This window comes from Pristiophorus japonicus, chromosome 12 (genome assembly GCF_044704955.1).
Source record: "Pristiophorus japonicus isolate sPriJap1 chromosome 12, sPriJap1.hap1, whole genome shotgun sequence".
NCBI classification, from domain to species: Eukaryota; Metazoa; Chordata; class Chondrichthyes; family Pristiophoridae; genus Pristiophorus; species Pristiophorus japonicus.
Genome location: NC_091988.1, coordinates 202,394,975 through 202,406,455, shown reverse-complemented (window position 1 = coordinate 202,406,455; position 11,481 = coordinate 202,394,975). Strand labels below are relative to the sequence as shown.

The following is an 11,481-nucleotide window of genomic DNA, read 5'->3' as shown; positions in this document are numbered from 1 at the left end:
ACTTATGATTTTATTGCCCAAAAAAAAAACACAAACCCCCCCCCCCCAAAAAAGTCAAAAACCCCCCCAAAAAAAACAAAAAAAGGGCAGTTGAAAAATGTTTGGAGTGTCCCCCAGACTGGGGGGGCACCTGATCTAATGTTTATTTTGTTCCCCCCCCCCAAAAGAGTTGTGGCCCAGTGGGCTTGAGCACAAAAAATATAGGCCGCACTGTCGGAGGTGTCGTCTTTCAGATGAAATGTTAAACTGAGGCCCTGCCTGCCCTCTCAGGTGGATGTAAAAGATCCCATGGCACTGTTTCGAAGAAGAGCAGGGGAGTTATCCACGGTGTCCGGGGCCAATATTTATCCCTCAATCAACATCACTGAAATAAAACAGAATATCTGGTCATTATCACATTGTTGTTTGTGGGAGCTTGCTGGATGCAATTTTGGCTGCTGTGTTTCCTACATTACAGCAGTGACTGCACTTCATAAAACTGCCTCTGTAAACCGCTTTGGAACGTAGGCGGTCATCTATGATGAGGATGGTCATGAGAGGCGCTATATGAATGCAAGTCTTTCTTATTTATCTCATTGGTGTTTCTGGAACCTGTTTAGCTCAGATTGGTTGTCACATTTCACAGCAACGACAAGTGACTGCACCTAAACAAAAGTAAGCATTGGCCTGAAAGGTTTTTTTTGCGGGCGGGAGGGAGTGCAAGAGGTGAACGGCACTATATAAATGCAACCTGTCCCTTGGCTGAGCTTCAAAGGCTGGCAACACTAAGTTTCATATTTACACCAGGAGCCCAGAGCAAATCCCACCCCCCCTCCCAGCCGGGGAGGCGAGTCAGGGGAGGCATTAAGCAAATCGAAAGAGAAAGACATCAAGGCGTTGGTTTTCGTTTCCTGTTTTTTTTTTGGGTCTTTACGCCGAGACTCCGCCTCTCTCGCGTTGCACTCGCCCCGCGGGCTGCGAAAGTTTTGCATTATCCCCAATTTCCCCCCCGCCCACCCTCCCTCCGCAAACTCAGCCCTTAGAGCGGCTGCAGGAGGTCTTTGTGTGGGAGGGGAGTGTGTGTGTGTGCAGCCCGATCTCTCTCTCGCTCTCTCTGTGGCCTGCAGCTGGAAGATGTTGGAGGATAAAGACTATGATTCCACTTGGACAGAGAGTGAAGGGGAGCCGGATCAGGAGCCGGAGCCGGAGCAGGAGCAGCCCCAGGACAAGGGGGCGATGCTGCTGGGCAATGCGGTAAGACGGCAGGGCTGGATGGGGAAGGGTATTGGTGCCGGGGATGGGCTCTTTTTTGTTGTTGTTGCTGCACACACACACCAAGCCGGCCCCTTTTTACCTCCTGCAAGAACCCTTGCAACCCCTGTGCCCGCTCCCGAGGGTGCAATTCACAGCGAGTTTGACCAGATATTCCTCGCGGCGCAACAGCACCCCAAACTCTCTGCCAGGAATCTCGCCCCGATTGTGCTTTGTGTGTGTGTGTGTGTGTTGAGCAACGGAAGCATTGTGGCAGGTTTCAGGCAGTCGGTGCCATGTTTGCAGATTGCTTGTACCCAGGAGAGGGAGCTCCGAGCCCGCTGCACTGCACACTCCACCCCAATTTCCTGCCCCTTGCGCCGCGGAAGTGAGCGAGTTACGCCCGTTCAGTGCAATACGCCCAAATCTTCCCCCCCCCCCCAATCCCGACCCCCAACGCATTTACGGCGAGAACAATCCCCCTCCCACATAATCCCCATCTCACACACGAGTTTCCTGCACTTGCGCTCACTGAGGCTCTCTTCAAATTACCACCAAATTTCCAGGCACAGCAACAAAAACCTGTATTTATATAGCGCCTTTAACCCAGTAAAAAGTCCCAAGGTGCTTCACAGGTGAACCACATAAGAAGAAATGAGTGCAGGTGACCAAAAGCTGGGTCAAAGAGGTGGGTTTTAAGGAGTGTCTTGAAGGAGGAAAGAGAGGCAGAGAGGTTTAGGGAGGGAGTTCCAGAGCTTGGGGCCCAGGCAACACAAGGCACGACCACCGATGGTTGAGCGATTACAACTATTTTTAGTAGAACATTAATACAAAGTGCCCCCTTATTAAAGGGGCATTAAACCGACAAATAAACAGATTAAACTTTAGACATTATGTGGTTCAAATTAAAATTTGGTTGCCGGGGGTGATGATGCACTCCAGTCCCTCCGGCGCCCACCTCTCGCGGAAGGCCACGAGCGTACCGGTGGACACCGCGTGCTCCATTTCCAGGGACACCCTGGCTCGGATGTAACCGTGGAAGAGAGGCAGGCAGTCGGGCTGAACGACCCCCTCGACCGCCCGCTGCCTGGACCGGTTGATGGCCCCCTTGGCCATGACCAGGTTGAGCGATTACAACTAGGGATGCTCACACAACAGTCATTCTGAAATCGAGTGTTTTTATTTTAATTTCTCCTCACCGAGACCCGCTCTCTATTTTTTGCTTCTTTGAATGTATTTTTATGGCATTGGTTACAAGTCACATTAAAAAGCTTCCCTGATTTTAGGTTCTCAAACCCGCTGTGCCTATGAGGAAACATTAGATAGGCTGGGGTTGTTTTCTTTAGAACAGAGGCGGATAAGGGGAGACCTTATTGAGGTGTATAAAATTATGAGGGACCTAGATGGAGTGGATCGGACAGACCTATTTCCCTATGGCAGAGGGGTCAACAACCAGGGGGCATAGATTTAAAGTAATTTGGGGGAGGTTTAGAGGGGATTTGAGGGGAAATTTCTTCACCCAGAGGGTGGTGGGGGTCTGGAACTCACTGCCTGAAAGGGTGGTAGAGGCAGAAACCCTCACCACATTTAAAAAGTACTTGGATGTGCACCTGAAGTGCCGTAGCCTGCAGGGCTATGGATCAAGAGCTGGAAAGTGAAATTAGACTGGATAGCTCTTTGTTGTCCAGCACGGATTCGATGGGCTGAATGGCCTCCTTCTGTGCTGTAAATTTCTATAATTCTAACGTGCGTGAATGATAGCTACAATGAGTTAAAACTTTAATTTCCAAGCTGTGAGTTTGGTGCTTGCCCTGGGCTCATTGTTTACACTAATTGCCACACAGTTTTTGTATTTGTTCCTGGGATGCTGGCGTCGCTGGCAAGGCCGACATTTATTGCCCATCCCTAATTGCCCCTTGAGAAGGTGGTGGTGAGCCGCCGCCTTGAACCGCTGCAGTCCGTGTGGTGAAGGTGCTCCCACAGTGCTGTTAGGGAGGGAGTTCCAGGATTCTGACCCAGCGACGATGAAGGAACGGCCGATATATTTCCAAGTGAGGATGTTGTGTGACTGGGAGGGGAACGTGGAGGTGATGGTGTTCCCATGCGCCTGCTGCCCTTGTCCTTCTAGGTGGTAGAGGTCGCGGGTTTAGGAAGGTTACAATTGGACGTATTCTAATGAGATTCGCAGAAAGTTTGAGCATAACTTGACATTGGTAGAATGGGCGCATTTTCGTGTCTAAATTCTGGGTTGTGCTCACGGAGGAAATTCCAGGTCTAACGAACCTTCCCGCAGGAAATTTGAGCGGAACTTGACATTGGCAGAATGGTCTGTCTACATATTTAAATTAATGTGAAATAGTTTTTTAAAAAGTGCTTTTGCTGTGTAACATAAAACAACCCCAACACTTTCTAATCCAGGATTGAGACTGCACTGGAGTTAAACTCGCGTTCTCTGGATTGATCGCCCAGGCCTCTGGATTAATGGTCCAGTAACATGACCGGGGAATAGTTCTTTTCATTCACAAAGCACAAATGTTTTTGCTACAGAATTTTCTTATTTGTTACTATTTTTACCATCATGCTATAACTAACCTGTGCGGAACATGGGAACAGGAGGAGGCCCATTCAGCCCCTCGAGCCTGTTACACAGGAACAGGAGGAGGCCCATTCAGCCCCTCGAGCCTGTTACACAGGAACAGGAGGAGGCCATTCAGCCCCTCGAGCCTGTTACACAGGAACAGGAGGAGGCCCATTCAGCCCCTCGAGCCTGTTACACAGGAACAGGAGGAGGCCCACTCATCCCCTCGAGCCTGTTACACAGGAACAGGAGGAGGCCATTCAGCCCCTCGAGCCTGTTACACAGGAACAGGAGGAGGCCATTCAGCCCCTCGAGCCTGTTACACAGGAACAGGAGGAGGCCATTCAGCCCCTCGAGCCTGTTACACAGGAACAGGAGGAGGCCATTCAGCCCCTCGAGCCTGTTACACAGGAACAGGAGGAGGCCATTCAGCCCCTCGAGCCTGTTACACAGGAACAGGAGGAGGCCATTCAGCCCCTCGAGCCTGTTACACAGGAACAGGAGGCCATTCAGCCCCTCGAGCCTGTTACACAGGAACAGGAGGAGGCCATTCAGCCCCTTGTGCCTGTTCCTTACAGCAAGCATTGCTTGGCACTTGCATTGTGTTTGTATCCAGTTGCCCAACATTACTTGCGTTGTAACTAATGCATACGTGCAGCCCTGGTGCCTCAGCTGCCCAGTTTATAAGAGCAGGAAGGCCTCGAGTTTATATTGTGTGGTCAAGGCTGAGCTACGTAGGGTCAGTCGGGATGTTGGTAGGGCATTGCAATTGGTCTCGCTTACTCTCATTTGGGGAAAGCCAAAACGAGCCAGTTGCTGTCCCAGTGAGTCCTGCTGGAATATACGCACATTGTGGGTGTTGAATAAGGACACGATTAAGCACCTGGTCGAATAGTCTGTAGCCATTCGCTGGTCAGGTTTCCACATGAAGATTTGCCAGTCGAGTGGGGTACGAGAGGGAGATTGGCACCTGTGGAACTGAGCCCCCCCAGTCAGAATCCGCACCGTCAGGAGCGGAGTGGGGAATGCTGAAGAGAAGTGAAGAGATTGGGAATCTAAGATAATTTGGCAAAAGAACCAGAGGTGGGGGGGGGGGGGGGGGAGAATGTTTTTACGCAGCGAGTTGTTGTGATCGGGAACGCGCTGCCTGAAAGGGCGGTGGGAGCAGATTCAATAGTAACTTTCAAAAGGGAATGGGATAAATATTTGAAAAGGAACAATGTGCCGGGCTGTGGGGAAGAGCAGGGGGGTGGGATCGCTCATTCACAGAGCCGGCACGGGCATGATCGGCCAAAGGGCCTCCTGTGCTGTAAGATTCCGTGATTTGGAAGATGCAGTCCTGCAGCACAAGTGCTGACCTTTGTTTTGGTTGCGGTCTGTGCATAGGCCCTGTCTGAAACTTTGTAATGATGTACTTCATCCTTTTAATCATTAGTAATCTTGCCGACGTTGTGATGTCAGTCATCATTGCTAGGTGTGAGTGCCAGTAAGGAACTCTATCTTCTCCCACTTAGTCTTGATGATAGTAGGCATCATTGTTAAAGATATATATATATAAACGGAAAATACCTGACCTGAGCATTTCCAGTATTTTCTGCTTATATTTCAGATTTCCACCCTCCTCAGTATTTTGCCTATGTATTACTGTTAAAGATGTAACTGATTCTAAACCATTTGGTTCAGTATAATATCCAGGCAAGTCATTTTTTTAATATTCATTTTCAGGAGGTATGCATCGCTCTGTAAGTGATATATTTTTTTAAAGACACGCTCTGCTTCAAAACGTTATTTCCTTGGGAATTAAGCGCGTAAACAGGGTTTCCACCAAAGTGTGGATAGCGGAGCAGGAGAAACCTTAGGGAAATGCACCTTGATTTCTAGGAGCATCCCAGGCATTGCTAGCAGTGTTTGTTTGATTTTCTGTCGCTGGTTATTGAAGTATTTCATTGAGGAGCCTTTATAAAACACTGGTTCGGCCTCAACTGGAGTATTGTGTCCAATTCTGGGCACCGCACTTTAGGAAGGATGTGAAGGCCTTGGAGAGGGAGCAGAAAAGATTCACGAGAATGGTTCCAGGGATGAGGGACTTCAGTGACGGGGATAGACTGGAGAAGCTGGGGTTGTTCTCCTTGGAGCAGAGAAGGTTGAGAGGAGATTTGATCGAGGTGCTCAAAATCATGAGGGTCTGGACAGAGTAGACAGAGAGAAACTGTTCCCATTGGTGGAAGGGTCGAGAACCAGAGGACACAGATTGAAGGTGATTGGCAGAAGAATGAAAGGGAACATGAGGGAAAACCTTTTTACGCAGCGAATGGTTAGGATCTGGAATGCGCGGCCTGAGAGTGAGGTGGAGGCAGACTCGATCCTGGCTTTCAAAGGGGAGTTGGATAAGTACCTGAAGGAAAAGAATGTGCAGGGCAACGGGGAAAGGGCGGGGGGGGGGGGGGGGGGGCCTGGCTGAGGTGCTCTTGCAGAGAGTGGGCACGGGCTCGATGGGACGAATGGCCTCCTTCTGTGCTGTAACCCTTCTATGGGCTCAATTTTCCCCAAAGCATTTTTTTTGCGTACTTGAAGAGTTACGCTTGATGTTTTTGAGGGCCTAAGTACGGCAAAAAAAAATTTCTAAGTTTCCCCATTGGATTTCTTCATTTTGGCCTGGCACAACCTGATCTTTAGCTTTGGGGGTGGAGCCTTGATCTGTGCCATAAAGATCGGGCTGTCATGGTAACCAGGGAGTGTCGAAATCTCGACTCCCTATAAACGACTCAGACACCTTCAGCTCCGGTAGAAGTTTCTTTAATTTATTTGCTAGCAAGGGAAAGGTCACACTCAGTCAATGGCTAAGTGAACACCTTCGAAATGGTACAATTTCACGAGATATTTATACAGTAAAACCCAAGTTATGGCCTCTCCCTGTGTATTGGCTCTGTCTCGCAGTCAGTGAATACAGATAAAGAGTTAATTACTACATCCTTGTCCTGACGTGGTTTCCAGATATTTCCTTTTGTCAGGGTTATTAGTTGGCCGGCCGGCCATTACTCGATGAGAGTGTGGTAATGAGCTATTACCTGCCTTGCATTGTGTCAGGATTGTCCAGTTTCCTGGTCAGTTACCTTTTTGCATCAAATGGATGAGGTCTCCACAAGAGATAATGGCTGGTGGTTTGAATACTTCGAAAAGGGTGGGGTGGAGTGGAACTGGTGTCGTATAGACAATAAGAGAGCACCATGGGGGGTACTTGTCTCAGCCACCAGACAGCTGGGAGGCAAGTCCTGCTATCAGCCATTTCAAGCCAGGTTTAGCTGTTTATGCAAACCGACTGCTTGTTGCAGAAATTCCTGGAAGGACCAGGACTCCATTTTGTTTTATATTAAAAAGGGCACAAAGCTACAGTGCGGTACAGCTTAGATAAAAATACATTTCCACAGGAGACAATGCGAGCTGAGGCTGCAAAGTGAAGCATGCAGCCAGCTCCCAACATATTAAAAGAATTGAAAAACACATAGCAGCAACTTACCTCCAAGGTCTTGCCGGTCCGTTCCCATTCTCGGTCCCCATTCTCTCCGGTTGATTGGGGAAACTGTGGCATTTCAACTTCGGCCCAAAAAAGCAGCCTGCTCCAAAAATATGGTGCAAATCACTGGGGGAAATTGAGCCCTATGATTCTATACAGTACTTGTTTGACAACCAACATTTAAAAAGCAAAGTACGAAGCTTCTGCTGTAGCCACCATTTTGGCCAACTTCGTCCCACAGCAGGAAGTGATGCGAGGGAACTTCCTGGAGACAGCTCTGGAGAAGCCCTGAATGTCATTGTATGAACATGGACACAAGTCTTTGGCACTAAACTTGTACTTCTGTTCATTTCTCCTTGGTGAGATCGCTCCCTCTTATGCTCTCTCCATTTACTGTCCCTCAGATTTATTTTCTGCAATGGTTGTGGGCCCTAATCCTCTCCATTTTTACAAGTCGAACCCAGGTGAGTTTTTCCTCTTTTCTCTCTTTCTTTCAGCGGCGAACTCCAGGCTTGGAGCAGAGCCGTTAAAAGTGCACAGCCCTTGGTCGCAATCTGCACCTGTGGGCCTTGGGTGTGGGCATTCGTTGAATAAAGAAAGAACCTGCATTTATATAGCGCCTGTCATGACCTCGGGACCTCCCAACGAGCTTTTGCAGTGTGGTCACTGCTGTAACGTGGGAAATACGACAACCTATTTGCACATAGCAAGATCCCACAAATAGCAATGTGTTATTGACCGGACAATCTGTTTATAGCGATGTCAGCTGTGGGATAAATATTGGCCCAGGACACCGGAGAGAACTCAAAATAGTGCCATGGGATCTTTTACCTGAGCGAGCAGACGGGGCCTCAGTTTAACGTCTTGTCTGAAAGAAGGCACATCCAAACTGTGCAGCACTCCCTCAGTACTGCCCCTCCGACAGTGCACCGCTCCCTAGGTACTGCCCCTCCGACAGTGCGGCGCTCCCTCAGTACTGCCCCTCCGACAGTGCGGCACTCCCTAGGTACTGCCCCTCCGACAGTGCGGCGCTCCCTCAGTACTGCCCCTCCGACATGCGGCGCTCCCTCAGTACTGCCCCTCCGACAGTGCGGCGCTCCCTCAGTACTGCCCCTCCGACAGTGCGGCGCTCCCTCAGTACTGCCCCTCCGACAGTGCACCGCTCCCTAGGTACTGCCCCTCCGACAGTGCGGCGCTCCCTCAGTACTGTCCCTCCGACAGTGCGGCGCTCCCTCAGTACTGCCCCTCCGACAGTGCGGCGCTCCCTCAGTACTGTCCCTCCGACAGTGCGGCGCTCCCTCAGTACCGCACCAGAATGTCAGCCTGGATTATGTGCTCATTATGTGTTTTATGTGGGACTTGAAGCAATGAGCCTCTGACTCAAGAGGTGAGAATGCTAGCCCCGAGCCAAGACTGAGAGCTGACACGAACCAAGTTGGTCTCGGCTCTGACACACAGGTGGCTGGTTGGATGAGGTACCCGAGGCCCACTGGTGCAGGTGCAATCTCACCCAATGGGAGAGGAAGGGGACCGGACACCGGTGATTTAGCCTCCACTATATACAACCGATACCAGTGGGGGGACCCAGTGCAATGTATCCAAGTTCGCTGACGATACAAAGCAGGCTGGGACATTAAGCTGTGAGAACATAAGAACATAAGAATTAGGAACAGGAGTAGGCCATCTAACCCCTCGAGCCTGCTCCGCCATTCAACAAGATCATGGCTGATCTGGCCGTGGACTCAGCTCCACTTACCCGCCCGCTCCCCGTAACCCTTAATTCCCTTATTGGTTAAAAATCTATCTATCTGTGATTTGAATACATTCAATGAGCTAGCCTCAACTGCTTCCTTGGGCAGAGAATTCCACAGATTCACAACCCTCTGGGAGAAGAAATTCCTTCTCAACTCGGTTTTAAATTGGCTCCTCCGTATTTTGAGGCTGTGCCCCCCAGTTCTAGTCTCCCCGACCAGTGGAAACAACCTCTCTACCTCTATCTTGTCTATCCCTTTCATTACTTTAAATGTTTCTATAAGATCACCCCTCGGTGAGGAAGACACCGAGATTGCAAAGGGGCAAGAAGTTGGCCGATGGAGTATGATGTGGAGTTGTGAGGTTATCCATTGTGCTAGGAAGAACAGAAAAGCAGAATATTTTTTTAGAGGGTGTTGGTGTTCAGAGGGATCTGAGTGTCCTTGTATACTAATCACAGAACGTTAACATGCAGGTACAGCAAGCAATTAGGAAGACAAATGGTATGTTAGCCTATATTGTAAGAGGGTTTAAATATAAGAATAAGGAAGTCTTGCTGTAATTATATCGGGCCCTGGTGAGACCACACCTGGAGTATTGTGTACAGTTTGGGTCTCCTTACCTGAGGAAGGATATACTTGCCATAGAGGGAGTGCAACGAACGTTCACCAGACTGATCCCTGGGATGGGGGGGATTGTCCTATGAGGAGAGATTGGGAAGAATGGGCCTATATTCTCTGGAGTTTAGAAGAATGAGAGGTGATCTCATTGAATCATATAAGATTCTTAAGGGGAAGAGGCTGCTTCCCCGGGCTGGAGTGTCTAGATCTAGGGGGCACTGACTCGGGTAAAGGGGTCGGCCATTTAAAACTGAGATGAGGGGCAATTTCTTCACTCAGAGGGTGGTGAATCTTTGGACTGCTCTACCCCAGAGGGCTGTGGATACTGAGTCGTTGAGTATATTCAAGACTGAGATCAATTTTTGGACACTTGTGGAATCAAAGGATATGGGGATCGGACGGGAAAGTGGGTTTGGGGATCGAAGATCAGCCATGATCTTATTGAATGGCGGAGTAGGCTCGAGGGGCCGAATGGCCAACTCCTCCTAATTCTGGTGATGCAGAGCAAGACAAAATGGCTTTAACCTGATTTATTGATGACCATAATAGGTAGTTTGATGTTGTTCCTTAGTTTAGAAGAAAATTCAAAGATGGCAATGGTACGTTATTTATTAAATCTATCCGTGTTCAGAGTTCTCAAGTTTACCATTGTTTATTCTATGGTATTCTCCGTTACAGTAACACACATTTATTAATTTCAGAAAGATCTGGCAAGATTCCAGATGTTTGTTTTGAAATCGCCTGCTTTTATTCAGTTTATTTTTGTATGAATCCAGGTGAGGGATTTCTGTGCAAAGGAATGGAATACTCATCATCATCATAGGCAGTCCCTCGGAATCGAGGAAGACTTGCTTCCACTCCTAAAGTGAGTTCTTTGGTGGCTGAACAGTTCAACACGAGAGCCACAGACCCTGTCACAGGTGGGACAGACAGTCGTCAGGGGAAGGGTGGGGTGGGACTGATTTACCGTACGCTCCTTCCGCTGTCTGTGCCTGACCTCTTCACTCGCGGCGTTGAGATTCGAAGAGCTCAGCGCCCTCCCGGATGCACTTTCTCCGCCTCAGGCGGTCTTCAGCCAGGGACCCCCAGGTGTCAGTGGTGATGTATCACTTTATCAGGGAGGCTTTGATGGTGTCGTCGTAACGTTTTCGCTGCCCACCTTTGGCTCGTTTGCCGTGAAGGAGTTCCGAGTAGAGCGCTTGCTTCGGGAGACTCATGTCGGGCATGTGTACTATGTGGCCTGCCCAGCGAAGCTGGTCGAGTGTGGTCAGTGCTTCAATGCTGGGGATGTTAGCCTGGTCGAGGACACTGATGTTGGTGCGCCTGTCCTCCCAGGGGATTTGCAGGATCTTGCGGAGACATCGTTGGTGATATATCTCCAGCGACTTGAGGTGCCTTCTGTACATCGTCCATGCCTCAGATCCATACAGGAGGGTGGGTATTACTACAGCCCTGTAGACCATGAACATTTGAGGGCCTGGTCTTCGAAAACTCTTTTCCTCAGGCGGCCAAAGGCTGCACTGGAGCACTGACGGCGACGTTGAATCTCCGCATCAATGTCTGCCTTTGTTGGCACCATGTCAGTGTCATGCACTCCCAGGGCAGGTACAGCACGGGGTTAGATACAGAGTAAAGCTCCCTCTACACTGTCCCATCAAACACTCCCAGGGCAGGTACAGGGGGTTAGATACAGAGTAAAGCTCCCTCTACACTGTCCCATCAAACACTCCCAGGGCAGGTACAGGGGGTTAGGTACAGAGTAAAGCTCCCTCTACACTGTCCCATCA

The 11,481-nt window shown here is 49.6% G+C and overlaps 1 protein-coding gene across 2 annotated transcripts in view; it reads left to right on the top strand.

Moving 5' to 3' along the window:
- The first annotated feature begins 1,025 nt into the window (after window positions 1-1,025).
- Window positions 1,026-11,481, top strand: part of LOC139277664 (opioid growth factor receptor-like protein 1) — a 32,092-nt gene continuing 21,636 nt past the window's right edge. The window contains exons 1-2 of one of the 2 annotated variants that reach the window (XM_070896447.1): window positions 1,026-1,233; window positions 7,727-7,786. In XM_070896447.1, coding sequence (XP_070752548.1) covers window positions 1,114-1,233; window positions 7,727-7,786 — 180 coding nt within the window. In that variant the 5' untranslated portion in view covers window positions 1,026-1,113. The remainder of the gene's footprint in view (window positions 1,234-7,726; window positions 7,787-11,481) is intronic. The other variant, XM_070896448.1, reaches the window with a different exon arrangement.